The 27,614-nt window shown below is 43.2% G+C and overlaps 1 protein-coding gene across 2 annotated transcripts in view; it reads right to left on the reverse strand.

Annotated features, from left to right (window-relative positions):
* The window catches only part of Rab7a (RAB7A, member RAS oncogene family), a 51,225-nt gene that overhangs the window by 4,129 nt on the left and 19,482 nt on the right, over positions 1–27,614 (reverse strand). For both annotated transcript variants that reach the window (XM_041679905.1, XM_041679916.1), the window contains exons 2-5: positions 13,409–13,469; positions 11,744–11,870; positions 2,312–2,530; positions 1,506–1,634 (exon numbers count right to left, since the gene is read on the reverse strand). In XM_041679905.1, the coding sequence (XP_041535839.1) occupies positions 1,506–1,634; positions 2,312–2,530; positions 11,744–11,870; positions 13,409–13,461 (528 nt within the window). In that variant the 5' untranslated portion in view covers positions 13,462–13,469. The remainder of the gene's footprint in view (positions 1–1,505; positions 1,635–2,311; positions 2,531–11,743; positions 11,871–13,408; positions 13,470–27,614) is intronic.

Genomic DNA, 27,614 nt, shown 5'->3' on the forward strand with positions numbered 1-27,614 from the left:
TCAGATCAGAGTGTCAAGCCTAGGAGGAGAGGCTCAAAGGGTCAGTGCTTATAAAGTGGCAACTTACAGATCCAGCAGCTGGAGTTGTGGCACCACCCACAGCTTCCCAGCCCCATCCAAAACAGTCTACCAGAGTATAGGGGGTCATCTCCGGAAAGAGAACAGCAGGGCTGGAGAGAACCTGACGGTGTCAGGCCACAGAACAGAGATGAGAGACTTGGATTTTCACACAGATACATGCATGCTAAGAAAAATCCAGGTAGGAGGGGAGACTGGGGGGGGGGGGGAATCAGAAGAAAGCATGTTTCTTGGGGGGGGGGGCTTCTTGGTGTTTGGATGAATGATTCTACCTGGGCAGGCCCACCACTGTCTTAAAGCACTTTGTGCAGCCTCTGTACACCAGAACTCCTGCCTCTGAAACAGTTCGTTCCAAGTCTCTGCCACCCACACAGCCAGTAGTCCTGTCCTGCTGAGAACCAGTGCATTGATACCCAGCTCCCTAGAGATGGGAGAACATACCTTGTCTTTGCAGCTACTGCCTGCCTCAGGTGTCCCTGCTGACCCACACTGTTTTCTGGATCGTGCATGATGAAGCCTTGTAGCCAGCTTTAATTTACCATGGCCTACAAAAGTGCCAGTAGCCCAAGCCCACACTTTTGAAAAAATTCTCCCCAACACTGTGACGAACCCCTGGGTCTTGCGTGTGCTAAACCAACACTAATCTGGCTACACCTCCAGTGCTCCTATGCACTACTATGTTGCCTTCGCTGGCCTTGAATTTGCCGTCCTGCCTCAGCTTCCCTGCAATAGGTGGAATTACAGGCCTATGTCACAGGCCTGGCCTCTATACTGCCGTGGTGCATACTATTTTCTCCAAGAAGAGGGTAGCTAGGAGCTCTGGATTTTGTGATTCAGTTTTCTTGTATTTCTTACTTGTTTATGTCCATAACTACTCTCAGGAAACAGCCATTTCATGGTCTGAGAGTTGAGGCAGGTAACCACAACCACCCTTCAAGGCTGGCATTGTTCTGCATGGAAGGGGCAGAAGCTCAGACATAAATAATTAGGTGCAGCTGAGATCTGATTCAATTTTAACTCATTAACTAGAAGTATTGATCTGGCATGAGGTCCCATGTGGCTTCATCTCCTAAACTGCCCAGGAAAAAAAACAAGCCCATACCTCCTTCACCAGGATGTTTGTTTTGTTCCCCCAAAGGTTTCACTATGTCTGGAACTCATTATTCAAGGACCAAGCTGTCCTTGAGTGCTCTGCATCTTAGGGAAGTGTTCTATCACTAAGCCACACCCTAGCTCTGCCCTGTGTCTTTTAGATGACTAATAAAGCCGTGGCTCTCTTAAGGACTGGGGCAGAGTATGTCATGACCTATCCCACCCAGAGAAGCAACCTAGGTTTTCCCAGCTGCAGCTAGGAAGAAAGGCATCCAGGAAAAAACATCAGACATCACCAGAGGGCACCTCGCATCTGGGGAGTCCTGGAGACCCACCTGTTTGAGGGCATTCCGAGCAATTGTCTGGAAGGCCTGCTCCACATTGATGGCCTCCTTGGCACTGGTCTCGAAGTAGGGAATGTTGTTTTTGCTGTAGCACCAAGCCTGTGCCCTCTTCGTGGCCACCTAGAGGAGGGAGGAGGACATTACTGACATGAACAGTGGACAATGACTCGGTCCTCCCTAGGACAGATCTGGGAATGAGGATGAGTGTGGCCTATAGACCTGCAGGTCAGGTCACTCTGCTGCCCATGTGAGGTATCCAAACTTGAGCTATTTCTGGCCATAGCCAGACCTTGTGGGTCTTAGCAGTGTGCCACCGGCCAATCCCAGGAGGTAGAAAGCGATTTCTCCTGGGGTCCACGGTTGATCTCTGGTATAAACCCCTTTACCCACACCCATCTTGAGCCACCTGCAAGTGGCAAGTGGCACAGATTTTGCAGTGCTCACCCCTTAGATCTTTCCCCTGTCCAAGCCAAGAAACAGAGACAAACTCTAGAAAGGGAGAGAGATGGTCAGAAATAAGCTGAGCTAAAATCAACAAAACTATGTTCCGACAGGAATGCTGTGTAGAACTCCGATGAGCAGCATGACTCATAGCACTCTTCCACCCTGAAGCGAGAAAACCTATTCCTATTCCTTCCTCTAATAGTCGGTCTCACATCAAAGCTGGCTGGGGTCAGCTGGGCACTGGGTGACAAGCACTCCCACCAGTACCTTCCTAGATTATTCTCAGCCTGGAAGAAAACCCTCCAAACTCCAAGGTCCCAGAGGAGGGGCCTGTCAGGTGTCGGGGTACTTACTTGTCTGTTTTCAAGGTCAATCTTGTTTCCCAACACAACAAAGGGGAAGTTCTCGGGATCCCGGGGGCTGGCCTGAATAAGGAATTCGTCTCTCCAGCTGTCAAGGGTTTTGAATGTGTTGGGGGCAGTCACATCAAACACCAGAACACAGCAATCTGCACCTCTGTAGAAGGCCACACCAAGAGACTGGAACCGTTCTTGACCAGCTGTGTCCCAGATCTGTAAGAAACAAAAGACCCGGTCTCCAGAAGATGCTGGGCACTGTGTGTGTGTGTGTGGGGGGGGGGGGAGGTATAGGAGGGAGTGGCATGAGTCTCCTCTATCTTCTCCAGGGTATGTATACAGGAAATGAAAATAAAGCTACAGCAGTTAAGAGCTCTACTGCTCCTCCAGAGGACCTAGATTCAATTCCTAGCACCCACATGATAGTTCACAACTGTCTGTTAGTCCACTTCCACAGGATCAGACATACGTGAAGGCAAAACGTCAATGCATCTAAAATAAAATTTAAGGTTCCGTCTCTCTTAGGAAAAGGTGGCTTCTGCCTCTTATCCTCTCCCTCTTCCTTCCCCTCCCCCCCCTCTCCTCTTCCCTTTCCCCTCCATAACCCACTGAATAAACTCTATACTCAACTCTCAATAAATAATAAATAAATTTAAAAAGAAAATGAAGATACAAAGCCAGGCGGTGGTTGCTCATGCCTTTAATCCTAGCACTGGGGAGGCAGTGGCAGGTGGATCTCTGTAAGTTCAAGGCCAGCCTGATCTACAAAGTGAGTTCCAGGACAGGCTACAAAGAAAATGAAGGTACAGCCAAGACTTATGTATTCTGGGAACTTTCTAAGGGCTTGATTATTGTGCTTTATTTGAGTACTCTATGTAGCTACAGCAGGCCTTGAACTCGCAATCCTTCTGCCTCAGGTTCCTAGTTGTTGAGATTACAAGGTATTCATTACCACAAGCTTTTCTAGGGGTAGTAGAAATAAAAGATTACTGACTAAAATGAATATTTGTGTTGATGGGTTTTTAACAATGTCATTTCTTTAAATAAATAAGTTTTTTTAAAAAAGATTAAAACAAAAACAAAGTTAATTAAAAATTCTTTAAAAAAAGGTCTGAGACAAGAACAACAGAGTAGAAGCTAGGAGCAGGTCCCACTGGTTCGGCATATATATGGTTCTACAGGTGCAAATGGTATAAGGAATTCAAAGACTGAGCAGATTTTAAAAAAAAGAAGAAGAAAAAAACTCATGCTGAAAACTGGGGCATTATTCCTGGGAAGTTTTTTAATTTACCTTAGCTTCAAAGTTACAAAAGTATAATTTATATTTGTCAATTAACAAGAACAAAAAAATAACCCTATGTCAAATGGTCCTTTTAAATTTTCAAACTGAATTTTTTTCAGAAGGTAGTAGTGGGAACAGAATACAGGGCATCAACACACTCTGAGCAAGCTCTACTGCTTACTGTATAGATTCCCAAATGAAATATTTTCTCTTTTATATCCAAAAGTATACCCATATATTCACCTATCCAAAGCTCTAATTTGGGGGGAGGGTACTACAGAAGGAACCTGGAGATGGAACTCATAGCTTCATGAATGCTAAGTATACATTCTACCACCTGGTATTAATATTGCCACTGTTCTTATTTTACATTAAAAAAAAACAAAGAACATTTATTTATTATGTATATGTATTCTGCGGGAATGTGTGCCTGCACACCAGAAGAGGGCACCAGATCTCATTATGGACGGTTGTGAGCCACCATGTGGTTACTGGGAATTGAACTCAGGACCTCTTCTTACCACTGAGCCAGAGCCATTTCTCCAGCTCCTACATTTCTTCCTTCTTTCTTTCTTTCTTTCTTTCTTTCTTTCTTTCTTTCTTTCGTACTTATAATAACCAGAGAGATGGCTCAGCAGTTAAGGCTGTACTTCCTGAGAACCCATTTCCCAGCACCCACATGGCAACTCATAACTACCTGTAATTCCAATTCTAGGAAATCTGATGCCTTCTTATGGCTCTTGTGGGCTCCAGGCAGGAATGTGGTGCAGACACACACACACACACACACACACACACAAAACACTGCCCCCAATGACACTTTTTCCCCAGAAGCAAATGGCTCTTGAAAAAAATGTCTTACACTAACAGTACTCTGCTGTAAATCTCTTTCAGTTGTCTTTCCTCATACCCCAAATCAACAGCTAATAGTATCCCACGACCTTATTATACTGCAGTTTATTCCCTGGCCATCCACCCTCACATGCAGGGTGGCAATGGATACTCTTAATGCTTCTCTCCTCCTGCCCATAGGTAAGTTTTAAGCCATTGATTAGTCACAGAAACCATTAGGCTGGGAGGTATGCGGGTATCCACACTGTAAAAAAGTACAATGCCTGCCCACTTCCACCTTGACGTCACTCCAATTCCCTGAAATCAGGCTTCCAGAACCTGCCATTTGCTGTAGTCTGCCCACGTAACCACAGGCATACATACACAGCATACTCTCCTGTTCAGTGGTTACTTTGGTTATTTAGGTATTTGATTTAATGTGGCCTCATACAACCTTGACCTTGTATGACTGTTCTTGCTGCACTTTAAATGTCAAAGGCTATTTTCCTTCTAAACATTTTTACTTTATGCTTTTTCCACCTCACTTGGGTCCTGAAGCCTGTAGTTACTCTATTGAAGGTTCCACTCTAACCCAAGCAGAAGCTCTCTCCCTAAGGTTCCCAGCAAAGTTCTGTGCCTATCTATTGCCCCATGGGCCTTCTGTGCATCTGTGCTAATACCGCTGCCTCAGGGACTTCAATTTCAGCTTACTGAGTTTGAGTGTTTATGCACACTTGACACCTAGCTTCTTCCTTGACAATATCAGAAATGTAAACAAAACATAGCCACCACTATTCTTCCACTGAACATTACAATGCATAACTCCAATCCTGGTTTCCTTACAGTAGGACCCAATGTGGGCCACACCTGAAGATCCAACTAACACCAGGCCACACTTTAGTATGCATTTATGGATTTCCCTCTGTATCATTATTCCTAGACACAGTCTAATAACTGCTTACATGGGATTAGATCCTGTAAGTAAATTGAAGATTAAAATTATATACAAGGGTATTCTTACGTTCTATATAGACATGACCATCAATTATAACATTTATTTCTATTAAAATTTTTATTATTTTAGTCTATGAGTGTTTTGCCTGTGTGTATATCTGTGTACCATGTGCATGCCTGGTGTCCAAGGAGGCTAGAAAAGAGTATCTGATTCCCTGGGACTAGAGTTACAAGCAGTTGTGAATACCACTATGCATGCTGGGATTCAAACCTGGGTCCTCTGGAAAAGAGCCAGTACTCTTAAACATTTCACCACCTCTCCAGCCCACACTGACCTTGAATCCGCCTGCCTGTGGCTGTATCCCAAGTGCTGGATAACAGGCTAGCACCACCACACTCAGTTTTGTTGTTGCTGGGGACTGAATCCAGGAGCACATGCATGCTATGCAAGTGCTTGACCACTCAACTATATAAACCCAAAGCCCTGGGTATAAAAGTTGCATCTGGGTGAGGAAGTGTCTCAGACCTGCTCTGAGTAGATACCAAGGGAAGCTGCCTATGCTTTCTTTGCTCCACAGTGACAAAACCCAGGGCCTCATGGGTCATAGCAAGCATTCTATCATGAAATTACTCCTCTAGTTCTATGCTTTTGTTTTATTCTTATTTATGTGTCTCTGTGGTAGGGCACTCATGGAGGCCAAAGCAGGAAGAACTCACGCTTTCAGTGCCAAGAGTTCTAGAACAGCCTGCTGAATATGCTGACATACTTTGGACAGCACCCCCTGTTGCTGCTGCACTGCCATCATGGATTAGTTGGCAACCTCAAGGCTGTTCCTTCCCTGGCTTCTGTGGCTACACTTCTCTTGGCTCCTCCTTAATCTTTTGAAAGTGGGCATCATTTGGTGCAATATCAGTTCTGAGAAATTCTTGGCAAATTTCATCTTTAATCTCTTCTCTTATTCCTCCTGAAACTAATTAAAAGTGGGTCTGTACTAGAAATACATAAGCTCAGTGGGAGAATGCTTGCTGGGTATGTGTAAGGCCCTAAACAAAAACAAGTGGGTAGGTGTGCCCTTACAGAGCCTTCTCATCCATTTCCTGCCAGTTTTCTTTGTTGTAGATCCTTTCTGCTGTATCCAATCTACTGTGAACTGACATTCCCAAAGTTTTAGAAGTTCTATTAATTTTTTCTCAAGTCTATATTGCCATTTGTCTCTTCTGCAGATGTACAATTATTTTCCTCTTTCAAATTAAAATCAGTGTACAGGGCTGTAGTCAGAGCTCTGTGGTTGAACACCTTCCTATCGGAAGCTTTAGGCTTGGTCCGTAACACTGCTCAACCCTCAAAGTGGGGAGTTCTAACACATTAACCAGCTGTGGTAGTTCATGCCTACACTCTTAGCCCTTGGGAGAACAAAGGCAAAAGAATTCCAAGAGTTTAAGGGCAGCCTGGACTATCTGTAAATATGAATCAATTGTCCTGGATGATCCTGAACTAGCTGGGATTGTAGGCCTGTGGAACCAGACCAGGCTCCTTTTTAAAACGTAAAATACACTCTCCAAGCCCAGGGAGGTCATCATTCGGGTTCTTTTTTTGTGATATCTTCATTCTTATTTATCTTTTACTACAAGCTGAGAAATATGTGGAGCTCTCTCCAGACTGCCCCATCACTCAGAAGCGGCCATCTCATCTCACCCTTTCCCGGACCCTTCTGCCCTGTGGGTCTCCAGCTGCGCCTCTTTGATGGGATATATTGCCACAGTGAGTGTGGCTGGGATCTAAATTCTCAACCCTGTGACCACAGGACCCAAGGGCAGCACTTGCATTTTAGCTAGTACCCATTCCCTCCCACCTCTGCTGCTGTGGGGGGCACCAGCCTAGCAACCCTTCCTCCACATCACCTGTTATTTCTGGGAGCTCCTAGGCAGCCATTTGGTTTCTGGCAGTCTCAGATTCCTTTTGTTTGTTTGTTTTTCAAAGGCAGACTCTTTATTATGTAACCTTGGATGTTTTCAACTAAATAGACCAGGTGGCCTCATAGAGATTCACAGTACTCAGAGATCTGCCTGTCTCTGCCTCTCAAGTGCTGGGATCAAAGGCATGTACCACTAAACCTAGCCAGTCTCAGGTTCTTTTTGAAACCCTGCCCAAGCCGTGTAGCTTACTGTGCTTCTACAATTTAACAGTGTCTTTCATTTATTTTGATGTTGTTTTTTCAGTTTTTGAAGTTCTAACTTTTCCATATCCTCATTTTTTTTCCATTCTGGTTTCTATTCCCATTTTTAAAAAAATGACAGTCATTATGAAGATTACTTGTGGCATATGATTTCCTCTTATGGCCAGGAGAGTATGTTCTCACTCCACTTATGTCCCACAAACTAATCTTGTTGTTTGTCAAGAATGATAGGCATTTCTGTTAAATTCTTCAAGACAGATTCCAGGTTCTTTGAAGAATATAGATTCTACATGTACAAAGTCAAATTTGGGAAGGCAAACCCAGGGGAGGCTGAGACAAAGAGATCTGCAAGTTCAAGGTCAGTGTGCTGTCTCAAAACACTACTTTAAAAAGGTCTGCAGACAAAGCCCAACAGCAGTGTTTGTCCAGCACTTAAGAAATCCTAGATTCAATTCCAAGTTCTCCATTCCCCAAATACACACCAAAAGCAACCACCACATGAGTGGACAGGTAAACAATGGAGCGATGTCTCAAGCTCAGGAGTCCCACAAGCATTGCCACACCCTGGGCCCATCTACCTGCCCTCCTTTCACAGTCTTTCTGGGCCTTGGACTTGTGCTGTTGAGTGTGCGTTTTGCAGCTTCAGCTCCCCACATGGGCAGTAACTTAGATTTTCTATCCTTTCACAGCCGAAACTTACAAAATCATCCCATCTGTTGTGGGATAATCCTTTTTCTATACTGCGAAGATGTGTCTCTGTTTAAACTCCCTACCTAAGGCATCTTCTGACTGGGTTAATAAAGAGCCAAACGCCAATAGTTACGCAGGAGAAAATAGGCAGGACCAAGAGAGAGAAAGGTAGGAAGTCTGGGAGGAATCTGAGGTGAGGGGGATTCCCCAGAGAGACTCAGACATACAGTATGGAGTCACATGGCAGACCATAGATTAATATAAATGGGTTAATGTAAGTTTTTAGAGTTAGTTGGGAACAAGCATAAGCTAAGACCAAGCTCTCATAATCACCAAGTCTCCACGTCATTATTTGGGAGTTGGCAGTCCAAAGAAAGTCGAGCTACACCCACCCCATGGCAGAAGCCTGAGTCTGTGTGTAACAGTTTCACTTTCTTCTTTGTTCCTATAATCTGTTCATTTCCTTTTCTCAAATTTGGTTTATTTAACTTTCACTCAGATATTTTAGAAACCTCCAGATGTATAAGTGTGGGCGGGCTGGGGAGGGCAGATTTACATTACCTCCACCCTAAAATATGAGTCAATTAAGAGTTCTTACGCCAGGCGGTGGTGGTGCGCGCCTTTAATCCCAGCACTCGGGAGGCAGAGGCAAGTGTATCTCTCGAGGACAGCCTGATCTACAAGAGCTAGTTCAACAACAGGCTCCAAAGCTATAGAGAAACCCTGTCTCGAAAAACTAAAAGAGTTCTTACTTTGTGCTAAGTGTGTGGCAGCAGTCCATAATCCTAGCACTCAGGAGGCAGGGGCAGAAAGATCAGACATTCAAGGCCATCATCCTCTGCTATAGAGTTTGAGGCTAACCTGGACTTTATGAGACACTGTTGTTCCCCAAGCCCCATAAAAGGCTAAATGAAACACTATCTTTAAAAAAAAAAAAAAAAAAAAAAAAGGCTGGAGAGATGGTTCACCAGTTAAGAGCACTGGCTGCTCTTCCAGAGGACCTGGGTTCAATTCCCAGCACCCATGTGGCAGCTCACAACTGTCTGTAACTCCAATTACAGAGGATCCAACACCCTCAGACAGACATACATGCAGGCAAAAACATCAATGCACATAAAAAGTAAGATTTTTAAAGAAAGCAGAGGGTTATAAATACGAGGACCGGAATTCTGATCCTCATCACTCATGACATAAAAGCCAGACTTACAAGGAGAGCCTCTATAATGCCAGCGCTGTAACAGGGAGATGAAAGACCGAGGCAGGATTCCTGTAAGCTCAGACAAAGCTAGTCTGGCACACGTAGTGGGAAAACAAAAACAAAGACCCTGTCTCAAAACAGAGAGGAAGCTCGAAATGGCAGCTCACACCTTTAATCCTAGTACTCAGGAGGCTGAAGATTTCTGAGTTCAAGGACAGCCTGATAAACACAGCAAATTCCAGGTCAGCAAGACCGACTAAGTGAGATCCTATTTGTCTAAGGAGAAAATAAATAAAAGGGTGGGAGGATAGAAGGCAAGGATCAACCCCCGAGGTTGTTTTCTAACCCACATACTCATGCCTTGGTATACATGTACCTGCATTCACACACACCAAAAAATTTAAAATAAGGGGCAATAGCCCTCAGCTTTAATGGAAAACTAAAAGTCTAATGTGAAACTCAAAGAATAATCTTCTCGGGCTGGAGAGATGGCTCAGTGGTTAAGAGTATTCCAAAGGTCCTGAGTTCAATTCCCAGCAACCACAGGGTGGCTCACAACCATCTGTAATAAGGTCTGGTGCCCTCTTCTGGCCTGTAGGCATACACACAGATAGAATGTTGTATATATAACAAATAAATAAATAAATATTTTTAAAAAATTAATCTTCTCTTGTCTCTTTAGTTTGATGTTGCTGTACCAACTACCTGAGTGGGCATCATGGACCAGAAGAGAAGACAAAAATATTGAGATTCTTTTTCTAGACGTGTTTGTGCACAAGAACATGTATACACTACACAAAACGCTCAACAAAAAAGTATGGCCATAAGATGAAGATTTCCAAAAAGTCTGTTTCACTGGAACCACTAATGTACTTGGAGCATGAAGCTGAGCAGACACATGGAAAAACTAGACTGGCTTAACAGAACTCAACCTTATAAAAAAAAGCACTTATTAATGTGTGTGGGTTTGCCTGCACTTGTGCACCGAATTGCATGCTTGGTGCCTGGAGAGCAGAAGAGGGTATCAGGTCCCTTAGAACTGGAGTTAGAAACAGTGGTGCCAGCAACTGAACCTGAGTCCTCTGCAAAGAGCAGCCAGTGCTCTTAATCACATAGCCGTCTTTTACAGTCCCAAAGGCCACAAATAGAATAGCAAATAAATAAATACCACCTTAATGTCTGCTATAAGAAGTTAGGAAACACACAAAGATTTCTGACCTGAAATACTGGACAAAGATTCCAAGAGATAAGCCAAATGGCGAATGGTGGCTCAAGTCTTTAATTCCAGCAGAGGCAAGTGCATCATTTTGAGTTCAAGGTCAGCCTAGTCTAGCGCGTTAAGTTCCAGGATAATCATGGCTACACAGAAAGATCCTACAGCCCCCAATCTTGAAAGAAAGAAAGAAAGAAAGAAAGAAAGAACCCAGAAAGATGATATTTTGGAACATAGTAAGGACCTATAGGTTGTTAAATTTAGGAAAACAATAACAACAAAAACCACACAACAAACCTAGCTAAATTAAATTTTACAAAAATTCTTAGTTGTCTTGCAATCTAAAATTCAAATTTAGGGGCTAGGGTCTAGCTTAGTGGGGGGGGGGGGAACATATACACTCAGCATGCACAAGGCCCTGGTCCATTCCTATCATGCCTCCAATCAAGTTTAAACTGGTTGTTTTATCTAACAATTCTATGAATATAATGGTAGGTTTAAGAAACAGGGAAGAAAACAGGTTGCTGTAGAATAAACTTTCTGTACACTGTGTAAATTACACTGTGATTGGTTTAATAAAGAAGCTGACTGGCCAACAGCTGGACAGGATAAGGTTAAGTGGAAAAACCAAACTAAGGACACTGGGAAGAAGGAGGGAGGAGTCAGGAGTCCAGTGAGACACAGAGAAGAAACAAGAGGTGTGAAGTAAAAGAGGTAATGTCACGTGGTAGAATGTAGGTTAATATATATGGGTTAATTTAAGTTTTAAGAACTAGTTAGTAATAAGCCTGAGCATTCATAATTTTCATTAAATTTTGAGTCTCCATGTCAGTTATTTGGGAACTGGCAGGTAGACAAGAAAAGTCCACCTACAAGAGGTAGATGTGAAAAACAATTTAGATTCAAGAAGCTGGGCCTGCAAGAGGGCTCAGCTGGTAAAGTGTTTTCAGTCAATCCCTAGAACACATATACAGGAAGAAAGAGAACCAGCTCCCCCAAATTGTCCTGTGACACCCACATATAAGGAATACATTTCTTAAAAGATTCAGTAAGCTAACAGGCTAGCAGCTCTGGAGTGGCTTACCTGCATGGTGACAAGTCTGTCATCCACCATCACCTCCTTGGTCAGAAAGTCTGCTCCTATTGTGGCTTTGTACTGGTTACTGAACTTCTTATTTACATACTGGTTCATGAGCGATGTCTTTCCAACACTGAAATTGGAGAAAACCACAAGTTTCAGACAAATAAGGGACTGAAACTAACTTATGCTCACAATTTAAAAAGCCACCTGTTGGGCTGGAGAGATGGCTCAGAGGTTAAGAGAACTGATTGCTGTTCCGGAGGTCCTGAGTTCAATTCCCAGCAACCACATGAAGGCTCACACCCATCTATAATGCGATCTGGTGCCCAGAACACTATATACATAATAAATAAATTAAAAAAAAAAACAAGCAACCTGTTGGGCTAGAGATATAGTTCAGCTGGTAAGTGCTTGCATGACACATGGCCCTGGTTTTAACCTCCACAGCACTACAGCAATTTAAAAAACAAAACATCTTGAAAAATAAAAACAATAACAACAAATCATTTTATCAAAGTAACCCACCTGTCATCATTGAGAACAGGTATCTCCCTCTCAACCAAGCGTAGGACAACAATCACCCTACCATCACATACTAGAAGGTTTGTAGATAATACTGGGGGAGGGGCTGGTTTTCTTACGGAAAGGAAGGAAATTTGGAATAGAGGGGCACACCTGTTTTTTATATGTTCTTATTGCCTTCTTTTTTCAGAGACAGAGTCTGTGCTGCTCAGGCTTGCTTCAGGCTTAAGTGACCTTCCCACGTCAGCCTTCTAAGTAGCTGGGATGAAGGCATGTGCACTGCGCCATCTTACTAATTTATACACAAACCCTCAGTGAAGCAAAGCTGTCATGAGTCACATAAGAAACCAAGTCTGAAAACTGAAAGAAAAAAAAAAACTGGGAGGCAGAGGCAGGTGGATCTTCTGTGAGTCTGGGGTCAGCCTGGTCTACACAATGAGTTCCAGAATAGTCAGAGCTACAGGATGAGACTCTGTTTCAACACCCCCCGAAAAGAAGAAAAAAAGAAAAGCCTACTAGACGATTGTGGAACTCTTTTGTATTCCAACAAGTAATCTTATTGGCCATTGAAGAGTTCATTAGTTGGTGAGTGTACAATCTAGAAACAAAATCCAGTCTTCTTCTGGTCCTGGCTCTTCCACATACAAGCCTTGGTCAGGCACAGAAGGGAACAGCAATGTACATGCAGGCAGACCCACATCTGCATAGGCAAGGTACTGATAGTACCTTCATCATGAGACTAGCACTTTCTAGTTTGGCCACATGGTATAGCAAAGGATCCATAAAAATGACAAATCATTTACTGGGTTCAGACCTACCCCCTCCTCACTACCTCCCCAAAAATCTCAAATCCAAACATGTTAAAAGAGACAGTGATGCAGCTGTGGTAGAGTGCATGCCTAACATGTTCAACACCCTGGAATATTCCCAGGAAAACACACATCCATACAGGGACATGCACACAAACCCATGCAAAAAAACCAAGGAACAAAAATATACACCAAAGGAACATTCAAGTTTCTACTATATCCCAAAAGTAAGGCTAGAAGACAGGCCCAGAGCAGAATGTGGAGCTGTCAGAGATGAGATCAGTGAAGATGAGGCTTCAAATCCGTCTGTGAGCTCATATTCATGAGAAATACTTACCCAGAATCTCCCAGGATGATGACCTTCAGCAACACTTTCTTCCTAGAGGTCATCCTTTAAGCTATAGGAAGAGGAAAAGCACAGGTGAGCTGAGGAAAAAGACCTTGTCTCCTGTGCTGCCACTCTACCCAATCAGGAACAGAGTCCCAGCCTTCACTCAGATTACCCTGGGGTTCTGATGAAGAGAACAGCATCCTTAGCAGAACCGTGAACCCTTGAGCTAGTCTAGACAACAAGGGAGGAGCTGCAAGGATGAAGATGTTGCCTTCTCTCTCAAATGCTGGATCCATTCCTGGTGCCATCAGTTGGGATTAATGGTCCAAACAGAGTCATCACGAGTCCACAGTAAAGATAGGCCTCATTACTTAAGCACTACTTTCTCAGCAAAGGAATCACTTTACTTATTTATTTTTCCTTTCTAGCTTTTCAAGAAAGGGTTTCTCTGGCTTTCTTGGAACTCGCTCCGTAGATCAGGCTGGCCTCCAACTCAGAGATCTGTCTGCCTCTGCCTCCTTGGTGCTGGAATTAAAAGCCTGCACCACCACAGCTGGCTAGGAACCACTTTATTTAAGCATCATGGGTGCTAGCTAGCTAGTTTTATGTCAACATGACACAAGCTGGAGTCAGAAAGGAGGGAATCTCAATTGAGAAAATGCCTCCATAGGATCAGGCAGGTCTGTAGGTCATTTTCTTCATTAGTGATTGATGTGGGAGATCCCGCCCATTGTGTGTGGTACCAACTCTGGGGCTAGTGATCCTGAGCTCCATAAGAAAGCAAGCTGAGTATAGGCTGCGAGGAGCAATCCAGTAAATAGCAATCTTCTATGGCTTCTGTGTCTGCTCCTGCCTCCAAGTTCTATCTGGTTTGCGTTCCTACACTGGCGTCCCTCGATGAATTTTGACTTGGGATATGTAGGCCAAATAAACCCTTTCTTCCCCCAAGGTGCTTTCAGTCATGCCATTTCATCACAGGAATTGTAACCAAGGACACACCACCATTGTAGATAGAAAGCTTGACTGTGTTAAGATGTGCTGCTGTTTTACTGTATCTGAGCTAATAAAAAGCTGAATGGCCAATAGCTAGGCAGAGGAAGGAAAGGTGGGACTCGTGGGGCGGGGGCGGGGGGGGGGTGTCAGCCGGAATCAGAGGAAGTAGAAAAGCAAGATGGACAGTATGCAGATGAGGTAAACATCGATTAATAGAAACGGGTTACTTTAAATTAAAAAAAAAAAGATAGCTAGAACTAAGCCTAGTCTCTATGTCATGATGGGGGGGGGGGGTCCAAGAAACTCTGTACCACTAGGCTTCTTCCTTGCTCCTTATTTCATCAGCCACTTCCCCCACCACATAATAACATATGGGATAGTACCACCCACATTCAAAGAATGTCTCCTGACTTAATTGTCTCTGGGGTCAGTGCCTCCCAGCCTAATAACCAGAGTTCAATCCCCAGTATGACAGATTGGAAAGAGAGAACCAACTCCTGAAAGTTGTCCTCTGACCTCTACATGGATGCTGAGACATGCACACACATATACACACAATAAAATCAATGCAATAATGCCACCACAGACACCCCCAAAACGAGCTTTATACATCTCCTAAGTGTCTCTCAATCAAATGAAACTGGCAATCAAGATCAGGTGGTGGCGGCACACACCTTGAATTCCAGCACTAGGAAAGCAGAAGCAGGCGCAACCCCATGAGGTGGAGACCACCTTGGTCTACAGAGTGAGTTCCTGGGAAGCCAAGGCTACACAGAAATGCTGTCTCAAAAAACAAGCAAATAGATCAACCAAGGAGAAGGTCTGGCTACTCTCACTAGTTGAACTGGTCAGAAAAACAGCAGCCAGTGCTGAGTACATGAGAGCTGAATCCTCAGAGACTTTCCTTTAGCTTCCTGCCACACCTACATTTTTCTCATACCCTAAACCATGCATTATATATGGAGCCTAACTTCCCCCCACCTCCCCAAGGGCTGTCTTGACTAAGCAAGGGTTCAGTCTCACCTAAGGTCTAGAATCACTTTTTGAGATGGAGATTACATTATGCCATTGGACAGGTTACAAATCCAAGGGACAGAGTTAAGAGATAAAAAGAAAGGTTTTGCAAAGATTTCCTTTCCTTTCTTTTTTCGGGGGGGGGGGGGGTTTAGAAAGGGTCTTACCATGTATGTAGCTCTGGCTGTCCTGGAACTCACTATGTAGACCAAGCTGACCTCGAACTCATGAGAGACCCATGACCTGCCTCTGCCTCCTGATTGTTGAAATTAAAGGTGTGTGCGACATGTCCTGGTCATAGCTTGACTTCTTAGTAGCCTCTCTGAGTATCGGAAAGGAAGACTAACTCAGGTTCTGCTCACGCATACTGACCCATCTGTTTCCTTCCCACTGTGTCTGCCCACAGGCAGTGCCACAGAGCGCCTAACATGCTTACTCTGCAGCAGTAAAGTGAGTCACTTTCTTCATCTGGAAACTACACAGGGCTGCTGCCCCAAGGCCATCAAGTTACCACCACAACAAGCAGCATACAATTGACTTATTTTGATTCCCCTATGCTGTTAATACATGAAAAATGTGGAAGGATGAATGTTGTAAGGAATGTCTCTGGGGCTAAGGATGTTGTTTTGTGGTAAAGGGACCTGTTTAGTCCATACACCAAAAAGAGAGTGAGAAGGGAAGTGAAGGAGAGGAGAGAAAATATTTCTGAATTCTTTCTGTCTGTGGGATAATTTTCTTTGGGAGGTTGTAAGAGCTAGAGGAGAATTCAGGGATGGAGAGATCTTCCATTCAGACTCACACAGCTTCTACACATGGTCAGTAGGCAGCAGTGGGCATCAACAATGGGAATTTTTGCGAGAGTCCATTCAGCATATGGTTTAGGATCAAAAGACATCAGTGTCACCCTTGGCAGAGCACACTTATTCTTTTTTTTTTTTTTTTTTTTTTTTTTTTGGTTTTTTCGAGACAGGGTTTCTCTGTAGCTTTGGAGCCTGTCCTGGAACTCCCTATGTAGACCAGGCTGGCCTCGAACTCACACTTATTCTTTAAAGGAAAATGTTCCCTTCCAGCTGCTCAGGCTCCCCATGAAAGACACATACAGCACAAGCTGCTGTGCCCAGAGGGCCCATAGTGAGCTTCAACATCCCACATAACTTACTAACCAAGGTATATTTTGCTTTTACCAAAGCTCAGGGAGCACAGGTGAAACCAGCCTTTACTGGCTCCCAGCAAAGCATTGAGTATATACTATCTAAAAAGATGTCTAAGTGAAAACTTACAATTTTGATAAAAAAAAAAAATAGGCAGTTTCTAGGATCAGTTTGTGAACAAACAGGGTAAAGAGAAAATAAAATATAAATATGAATTTGGACCGGAAGGTGGTGGCGCACGCCTTTAATCCCAGCACTCAGGAGGCAGAGGCAGGCGGATCTCTGGGAGTTCAAGGCCAACCTGGTCTACAAGAGCTAGTTCTGGGACAGGCACCAAAGCTACAGAGAAACCCTGTCTTGAAAAACCAAAAAAAAAAAAATATATATATATATATATATATATGAATTTGAGCTTTTAATTCTGAGAAGCTTAAGATGGAAGCCTTTAACAGCAGCATCAGCTAATGGCATCCATGGTAAAGCACTGATAAAGTTGTGCAGTAGCAGAAGCAACTGGGCCCAGGTTCCCCGGACAGAACACCATCAAGAAGCCAAGTAGAGCAGGGCATAGTGGCACATGCCTTTAATCCCAGCACTTGGGAGGCAAAGGTGGGCACATCTCTGTGAGTTTGAGATCAGCCTGGTCTACATAATGAGTTCATGGACAGCCAGGGCTACATAGTGTGACCCTGTCTCAATCATCAAAAAAACAAACAAACAAACAAGTAGATAAAGGGTAACCTAAACAGCATATCCTCATCTAGCATGCAGGCATACTTGCAGATAGAACACTCATATATAAAATACATACATAATTTTTAAAATAAAAAAAGAATTTGTGTTTATCCCCTGGTTTGGGAAGTATGGTGGTTAGAACAACTTGGGGACAAAGTCATCTGGTCCTTTGAGGGTAGGGAGAAGAATGGCCACTTTGAATAATAGTTAAGAAAATCCAGGTAAGGCTACTTCCTCGTGCTTGCTGGATGGGGGAGAGGAGGCAAAGAAGTAGAATGTGGTGTGATACACAGAAGTAAGGAGACCAAGAAGCTGTTCAGTTTGCAGAAGACATGCCCACTCTACTGCAGTCTTCACCAAATGTGGAGTTCTGCCTGAGAGAGCTGCAGATCTACATTTGTGGATCTGCCATGAAGTAGGGAAAGAAGTCTACCCACAAGTTGAAGGACACACACTTTAATTTTGCAATTGTTTTTACAAACTTTTTTTTTTTTCCAGACAGGATTTCTCTGTATAACAGCCATAGCTGTCCTGGAATTCCCTATATAGACCAGGCTAAACTCGAACTCACTGGATCTGCCTGTTAAGTAGATCATGTGTGAAGAAAGGGTCCTGAATAGGTGATTATTTGGACTTAGCGATCACCCTTCCAGATCAAACATCACCTCTTTAGGGCAGATGAGACCATATTAACTTCTGTTTACTTTTCTGAATGTATTTTTCAAAAAGTTCTATAAAATAAACCTGCACACAGGAAAACTGTACACAGAGGAGGAGGAAAGGGGTCAGGATGGCAGAATAGGCTGGCAAGCCAGCTCAGTGGGTAAAAGCTCTTGCTGTCAAGTGTGACGACCTGAACTCAATGCTTGAGACTCACAAGGTGAAGTGAACTGACCCTGCCCCCCAAGCTGTCCTATGACCTCCACAAGTCCCTCTAGTCACATGAATGCCTCCTAGCCCCAAACATACACTCCAGACAATAAATAGAAATGAAATAAAGAGAACCCAGAAATACAGTAACATTACCTTAAACAACAGGAAGCTAAGGGGCTGAAACTGACCAGAACTACAAACAGCAAAAATGTCTCACTGGTTAAAACTAACAGAATAAAAAACCATCTGGAAGTGCTGGAAATTCCCAGGTTAGACAGAACAAACGGCTGGTGTCTGCTAGCACAGTGGAGGGAGAAGGAAAGAAGTAATGGCTCAGCTATACTTTCTGGAGCACCCAGAAAAGTTGAGAGAGATTGATAGCTGGTTCTCAGACTGCAAGAATAAAATCTCACCAGTCAGACAAGAAAGAAGGGTATGAGTGGGTGCTTTGGCCAGGTCACTGTTGTAAAATAACAAAGTCATTTTGTGAGGACAGCCTGGAAGGCAGAATTCAGTAACTGGTCACACTGAGTCTGTGTACCTCTCTGACTGTACAGCAGTGCCACTGGCAATTTAGCTACTGAACTCCAAATCCAATCTCCTGCCTCCCAGGGCACAAGGGCCTGTCTGTAATTTTCCTTAAGGTCAAAATGTATCACTGACAACCATGAGATGTCTACAAAGTCCAAGCTAGCGTTCAACCTCCATCCTTCCAGTGGCCATTGCTCTTCCTGCATTACCTGAGCAACTGGGGTTCCACACATGATCCAAGCCATTCTGCTAACTTGAGAAGGGAGTGTGAACAGCACAAAACAAGAGTGCATCTGAGGGCTGGAGAGATGGCTCAGCGGTTAAGAGCATTGTCTGCTCTTCCAAAGGTCCTGAGTTCAATTCCCAGCAACCACATGGTGGCTCACAACCATCTGTAAAGAGGTCTGGTGCCCTCTTCTGGCCTTCAGGCATACACACAGACAGAATATTGTATAATAATAAATAAATATTAAAAAAAAAGAGTGCATCTGAAAGACAGCCATGTTGCCACTTTTGATGGGAACAGTTACCAAATCACAGTCCTCTTAATGAAGCTATTGTCTCCACCTACATGATTTTGTGTGGTTTTCATTTGCTTTTGAGATGCTAAAATGCCTAACTTTCATGTTCCAAGAATTTTATGTCAATCCTCTTAGTAAGTAGTTGCTGATCTGTAGTTTAATTTAGAACTACCATCTCCGAAGAAATTCAAAAGGAAAATGCTATTAGAAATCCTCAAAAGGACACTCGGGAGGCAGAGGCAGGTGGATCCCTGTGAGTTCGAGGCCAGCCTGGTCTACAAGAGTTAGTTCCAGGATAGGAACCAAAAGCTACGGAGAAACCCTGTCTCGAAAAATCAAAAAAAAAAAAAATCATATCAATCACAGACATAAAATACTGTGTATGTGAGACATCAAACAAATCAGTGTCATAATGAAACCTGTTACCCTGTATGCTAACTGTGTGTTCATGTGGTAAATACTAAAATCAAGCTATGCTGAAGGCAATTATGACAGCTTCAAGAACGGGGAACAGATTCCTGTAGAAGATCCAGCTGAGCGTGGGTCTAAAGTAGAAAGATAGCAATGAGTCTTTCAGGCAGAGAGAACAGCATGTTCATAGGTCTCATCAGAGAAAGAAATAAGAATCAGACAGTCCACTCACCACATCATATGGGGCCTTGCAGGCCATGAGAAAGTCCTGAAACCACAGTCTAGAGAAGCTCATGAAGGCCTGATGCGGCTATCAACACAAGAGCTGATGGCACTAGAATGAAGGTGAGGCTTGGAGGAAACAGCATTGAGGAACAAGAGATCTGGGCAGTAACCCTGGTTGACAGAAAGAGCACAAGAAATGTAGGGCTCTGCTAGCAAGGTGACTTGTTAAAAACACACAAGAAGGCAAAACAGAATGATCATGAGTCTGAAGCTAGTCTGGGTACATGGTGAGGTCAAGGGTGCTTTGGAGATCCTATCTCCAAAGAAGGATAATGTGATTATTTGGGATTTAAATTTCACCCGAAGGAATGCTTGTTTCTGTTGGGATTTTACCCCTTCATGATAAGCTGCAAACACCAGCATTCCTGAAACACACAATGCAATATAAAAGAAAACTGATGGAAAGAGCTGCCTTTCTAGAGGCTTGTTATCTGGGAAGTCAAATGATACCATTGGGACACCAGGCCGTACAAGCAGAACATGGCAAAGGCAGGGACATACCAGCAGAGAGAGACAAACTCAATAATGAATATGCATTTCTTGGAAAGATGCATTCCTTCCTTGGCACTGTCATAAAGGAGTTCGAGAGGCTCAGAGGGTAAATGCTGTGTGGCTATGGGGACCTGAGCACAAAACCTCAGAAGCCCCATAAAGCTAAACGTGGTAGCTAGTGCACATCTGTGACTGACCCACTGTCCCAGGGTGAGATAGGAGGCAGAGACAGGAGTCTCTGAACGCTATTAGGCAGGCTACCCTGACCTATGCAAACAGAGACTATGATCAACAGCCCAGGCTATCCTCTCACCTCTCCATACATGCATCATATAGTTTACGGGGGATGGGGGCCGTGGATAAGGGGTAAGACATTTTACTTGTTATTAATCCAGAAAGCAGGACAGAAAATGTAAAGGAAAAAGAAAAAGATAAAGAAAAAAAGGAACAGGAGTCTGGAAAACAAGCAAGGGTCAGATCCTGAGAGCTGATGTTCAAGAGGTTAAAGGAGACAGCTGGGAGGTAGAGAAGGTTCATCGAAGGTAGTAGCTAACCATGGCAAAGGAAACCAAACATGTAGAGTTGAGAGAAATAGTTAAACCTTACAACTACCTTCTCAACTAAGCCTCATTCTCAAACCCCAGTACCTACTGTCAAGTAAGCTCATCACAACTCCTTAGCTCTTACTCATTATGTGCCCTACAGCAGGCTTGCTCTCCTGAGAGCAGTGATGCTCTGGACACTCTTTATTATGTTGGATTCATGACCACTTGTCCTGCGGGGGGGGGGGTGTACACACTATCCTAAAGTAATTCTTTCTTTCATGCTAACTTTCCACATCCAGCAATACTGGGGGAAGAAAGTTTGGTAAATACTGTGGAGAGTGTATAGTCCTGCCCAGAACTTTCTTTAGACACCCATTCTTGTAGAGAGATATCATTGAACACAGGCTGCCCTGTGTTTCCAACTCTACTAGGGTCTGTGATGCTGTTTACTCTTCTTCAAAGGAAGATTTTAGGCCTATTAGTCATCATGAGAAAAGGCTGGCTAAGTCTGGACAAGAAAAAAATAAACCTGAAGCAACAAGATAATAAGTGTTCCCTGTGCTCACCCTTAGAAAGTAGAGCCAGATTTATTGCTAGTGCTATAAATATGCTAACAGGATCTCCCATATGCTAAGCAACTGCTCCATCGGTGACTAAATCCCTCAGCTGGAAATACTACTTTTTACTTGGTGGCCTGTGATCCTTAAAGGGTTGACTGAGTAAGAAAGCAAAAATCTAGGAAGATTACAGGAGATCTAAAACCTATCTGGCAACTCCCCTCCCCATCAAACTTCAATAAATTCTGTCCATGGTTCTCTATCTTATTGCCATGGTAGACAGCAGAGGCAAGCTGGTGTGCATTTACTAGATAGGGAGCTAACTGTTAGAAGGCTTTTGTTGTTAATTTCCACAAGCCAGCCTTGGTGCCCTTAAACACTACTATCCCTTTGTGTTGCCATAAGGAGCCTGTATGGCTGTGTGGCCTGTGACCTGTAGCACTACTGCTTATAAGGTAATAGAAAGGGAGCAGGAAGGCAGAAAGCAGCTTCCCAAGCCATGTGGAATCAGCCCACACAATCAGGGAGAACTGCTCTGACCTACACAAGGTACAGATTCTCTCAGCTATTGCATAAGTGGCAATTTGCTGCTTAGAACTTAAGGCCTACAGAGAACAGTAAGATTAAATGGTCACAGCTACAGACTATGAAGCCAGTATGAGACCTCAGACACTCTTCAATGATATCTCTCTACAAGAATCATCCTCTAGCACCCAGTCATTTTTCATGGGCATCAAAGTGCCCTATACCAGGCTAGTTCTATATTACAGTTCTACTTTCTGACTGTATTTTTAATTTTTGATTAGGGATATTTGTGTATCCCAAGCTGACCTTAAACTCTTTAAGGAATTGAGGTTGGAGGTCTTGAATTCCTTTTTTGACTCCACCTGCCAAGTGCTAGGAGACTTTACAGTCTTCTTTGACTGCTCTGCTCAGAGAAGCTTCTTAAAGAACTTGAGATCATATAACACACTACAGACAAAAAGCAGAGACTCCCAAACTCTCAGGAGACGGCTAAATGCTTAGATTGATCACTGGAGAAAGAACCATGGCTAGGAGCTGTGAAAACACTTAAAAATTGTAGAATTATTTGTGTATGCTGTAAAGCTGTGTCTCTGCCTAAAGGTGCTTTCTGATTGGTTTAATAGAAAGCTGAATGGCCAATACCTAGGCAGGGAGGATAGGCGGGATTTCCGGGGAGAAAGAGGAAGTGGAGGATGAATCAAGGCACACAGGAGATGCCAAGGGGACACAAACCAAGTTGGACATATGGGACAGAGGAAAGGTAACTGAGCCACGTGATAGAATATAGATTAATAGAAACAGGTTAATAAAGTTGTAAGCGCTAATCAGAAAAAAAAACCTATACTAAAGCCAAGCTCTCAAAATTATTAAGTCTCCACGATCAGATAAGAATAGTATGTCTCTTCAGAGTTATATATATAAGTAAGTACTATCCACTATTACAACAGATTGGTAGGCATAGTGGCACATGTCTTTAATCCCAGCACTATGGAGGCAGAAGCTGGTGGATCTCTTTGAGTGTGAGGACAGTCTAGTCCGCATACAGAGTTTCAAGCCTGCCAGGCCTACATAATGAGACCTTTCCTCAAAAATCAAACAAACAAATACAGATTGATAGTATAAGAATGTTCCCTAAAGACAAAGGATGAATGAGAACTTTACAGCTCCTCCAAAACCTTCCTCAGCTTTCAAGACCTCAACTATACAAGTCACAAATATGATTAGCCTTAACTGTCACAGCAACAACTACTATGATAATTAGTTAGCTTCATAATACTATCACCTTCCATTAGTCTTGACCATGCATTCCCCAAAAAGATGCTAACCAATGATCAGAGGCCTTAAATCTAATAGGCACAGCACACACATTAGTATATCTATGGAATTAACACCTTCACTGGTTGCTGAGGAATGTTGCTAGGTGGCAGAGTGCTAGACACTGTAGGGAAATGTCTAGAGGCACAAGTAGGAGAGGAAAACAGTAATGGAAAAAGCTTGAGAAATGCTGGTTAAGATCTGAATCTACAATATAGTCATTACTAGCCACAGGTGGCTATACTTAAGGAAATCAATTCAATAAATCAAACACTCTCTTCAGCAACATTAGCCCCATTTTAAGTGCTCAATAATCACCAGGAATTAAAGGCAGATATGAACACTTCCACCATGACAGAAACTTCTACTGCACAGTGTGGATCTAAACATTTGAGGGTATTTTACTAGGATTAATAGTCTGCCACCATCTCAAATCTCAACATGTAATCACTTCTTGTTTCATTACCCAGTATCTAACCCATCTCTCCTGCTCCTGAAGGAACAGTGTAAATCTTGTTTTTTCAAGGGCAAGCACTGGGTAAAATCTGATATGTGAATTCTTCATGAGAATGGTACACTGTACATTTCAAAATATCTGTGACCACTGTCTCAGCAGACCATAGGCACCCAAACCCTTTGTGAAAGTCTCTGGAATCCACTGGGACTAAGCTTCACCTAAGGAGTCTAACCATCATCACACCAGAGCAAAGGGAAAAAGCAACCACAGCACCAGAGGGACAATCACCTGGGCAGCACTACGTGCCAGACTAAAGCTTCAATGCATCTTTATAACCTGCATAAGCAGTTTCGTCCTGTTTGGGTGTGAAAGTCTACACAGTCTGGACAGATAAGAAAAAGGCCTCTCAAGGGATTTTATGCCATTTTTTAAAGACCATCACATTGCTCACAAAGAGTTAATATCAAGTACAAAATTCAGGATTGGAAACTATTAACAGAAAGAAGAAACAACTTACAGAATGAGAAAATATAGATATGCAAACCAAATACCTCAATAAGGAATTAAGAGGCAAAACATATTAGCAACAACTCATAGGATGAGAACAATCCAATCAAAAGTAGGTAAAGATAGTCTGGAAAGATGGCTCACCAGTTAAGAGCACTTCTCTTCCAGGACCCAGGTTCAATTCCCAGCACCCACATCAGGTAGTCCACGATGACCTGTAATCACCATCCAGTGGGATCTGATACCTTTTACCTCTGCAAGTACCTGCACTCACCTATGCATGTGTGTGTGCACACGCACATACTTAGAAATAATAAAAATACATTTTTGTGAAATGTTGGGGGCTGTGGACCCCCAGACCCCGGATTTCCTGTAAAAGCTTGCAGCTTCTCTGAGCAAAACAACTTATTTTCCTGTGCCTGCAGCTGCTCTGAGCATGAGACCCTCATGAGTTCTATCAGGAGTGAATTCTGATGGGTTTTAGAGCTGGAAATCCCAAGAACTGGGGTGTGGCTATCAGTTAAGGATCCCTATATAAGCTTCCCTGGAGCACAATAAAGTTGGCATTCTTGTTTCAAGAATGATCTGTGTCCCCATGTCTCTGTCTGTGTGTGTATGTTTTTAAATCTCCAGCCTAGTTCCCGGCTTGCATACCGTCCCATACCATCCCGTAGTACAGGCGCTACAGTAAAAGTGAGCAAAGAATCTAAGAAACTTTTCTCAAAAGAAGATACATGTCACATCAGCACACCCACATTCACTATGGCACTAAAGCTAGGACATGAAATCAGCCAGTGTTAAAACCAACAGATAAAAGCCAGGCGGTGGTGGCACACACCTTTAATATCAACACTGGGGAGGCAGAGGCAGGTGGATGTCTGAGAGTTCAAAGCCAGCCTGGTCTATAAGAACTACTTCCAGGACAGGCTCCAAAGCTACAATGAAACCCTGCCTTGAAAAACCAAACCAAACCAAAAAAAAAAAAAAAAGCTCAGGGGGTGGGGTGGGTACAGAACACCTGTAATCCCAGCACCTCCTGGGATATAGACACTTAAGGTCTTAAGCTTAAGGTCATCCTCGGCTACACAGTGAGTTTGACATGAGACTGACTGAAAAATTAAAACAAACAAACCAAAAGCCCCCACAAAGCAAACACAGCAGAAGAGGAGCCCGTGAGATGGCTCAGTGTATAAAAGAACTTGCAGAGCAAGCCTGATGACCTAAGTTCAACTCTTAAACCCATAAAAGGTAGAAAGAACTGGCTCCACAAGAAGTCCTTTGATCTCCAACAGTGAGCATGACATGCAAACAGTGATTTTTTTTAAGCCAGAAAAAAGAAAAGGAGGAGAAATAATACATATACATCAGAGTATGATTTAGCCATAAAGAAGGACGAACGCTGTCATTTGCTGCAAAGTGAGTGGAACTGTAGGGCAGCATATTAAGTGCAGTAAGTTAGACACAGACAAACGTATATACCATGTATACGAGAGGTTAAAGTTATTTACAAAGTAGAATGATGATCACTAGGGGCTGGAAAAGTGTGGGTGGAGAGTGGAAAAGGGAGGCAGAATCTCATCAGTCTATCTTATCACACCAAAAATATCCCACTAACCAGGTAAGTGGTGGTGCATGCCTTTAAATTCAGCACTTGGGAAGCAGAGGCAGATGGATCTCTGAGTTCCAGAGGAGCTAGGACTACACAGAGAAACCCTGTCTTGAATAACTAAAAATAAAAATCCCACTAAATTTACTATTACAACTAATACTATTAATGAACATTCTTAAAAAGAAGATATAAAATAGCTAGCAGGTAGTGGCATCTGTATGTCTTGTTATTCCAGCAATACCCAAGATGTGGAAATCAAGCTAAGTATATCTCAATAGGTTGAATTTGGAAGGCGGTCACTTTTAATGCTAAATTTCTGATCCTTCTGTCTCAACCTCCACAGTGCTAGGACTACAGATATATGCACCACCATGCCCAGTTTATGTGGTACTTAGGGGAGAACTGTGGGGATCAAAGGATGCCCTTTGTAAGGAGTGGATGAAGTCCTGAATAAATGTACTATTGACGTAAGCATAGCCATATCAAAGACCAGACTGCCTCAGAATCATGAAAATAGCAACACCTTACCCTGGGCCATGTGTGAATGTTAACAGTATGTATAAAAAGGATAGATCAAAGTTTCCTCCTCTCTGTTGTGGAATATTATTTTAACTAGGTAACGACAGGCTATATTTGTTTATGCTACACAGTATTAATTTAACTATGTAAAGGTGTGTTACTTTTGTTCTGCTGCATTTGTTTAATTATATAAAGATGTGTTCCATTTGTTTCACCTAATCTGCCTAAGGCACCTGATTGGTCTAATAAAGAGCTGAAAGACCAACAGGTAGGCAAAGAAAGGATAGGCGGTGCTAACAGGGAGCGAGAATAAAAAGGAGAAATCTAGAAGGGAGAGGGAGTGGGGAGGGAGGGGGAGGGAGGGAGGGAGATGCCAGGCAGCCACCAGCCAAACAGACATGAGAAGCAGTGAAAGTAAGATATACAGAAAGTAAGATATACAAAAGGTAGATACAAAGAAGCTTAATTTAAGTTAAAAGAGGTAGCCAGAAATGAGCCTAAGCTAAGGCCAAGCATTCATAACTAATAAGTCCATGTGTCATAATTTGGGAGCTGGTTGGTGCCCCCCGCAAAAAAAGAAAAAGCCCAGCACACCTCCAGATGTTTTACAGTCTAAAATTGCTCCCCTATAGGGACCACCTATCAAAATTAGCAAAACCTGTGTCCTCATTCAAAAGAATAAATACTGAGTTTTCCGGACTGTTTTTGGTATGGCTCCATCAGAATGCATGGTTCAACCCCATGCACTCTGATCCCAGCCTTTGTGTATCTGTCCTTTCTTCATTCCCTCATCCTGTCACATCAATCCCAAAGTCACGTAGGTCAAGGTAGGGAACCTGAGGCAGGAAGAGCTTAAGTTCAAAGTTAGCCAGAGCTAACTCAAAAATAAATAAAAATGAAAGTATTCTCTGCTACGGAGTTGACTAAGTAGGTAAGCACTTGCCAAGCAAGCATGAGGACTGGAGTTTGGGTTCCCAGTACTCACATAAATAACAGCTGGGCAGGGTGGTCTGCCAGTAATTCCAGCAGGCAGGAACAGAAACAAGAGATCCCTGGAGCAAGCTAGCAAGCTAGACTAGCTGAACCAGCAAGCTCTATATTTATATACTGAGACGTAGCCTCTCAATATATGAGGTGGAAAGTAATAGAAGACACCCAATAAGCTTCTGGCCT

This window comes from Microtus oregoni, unplaced genomic scaffold, assembly GCF_018167655.1.
Source record: "Microtus oregoni isolate MIOR12 unplaced genomic scaffold, Mior012 000002F_ref0000024, whole genome shotgun sequence".
Lineage (NCBI taxonomy): Eukaryota > Metazoa > Chordata > Mammalia > Rodentia > Cricetidae > Microtus > Microtus oregoni.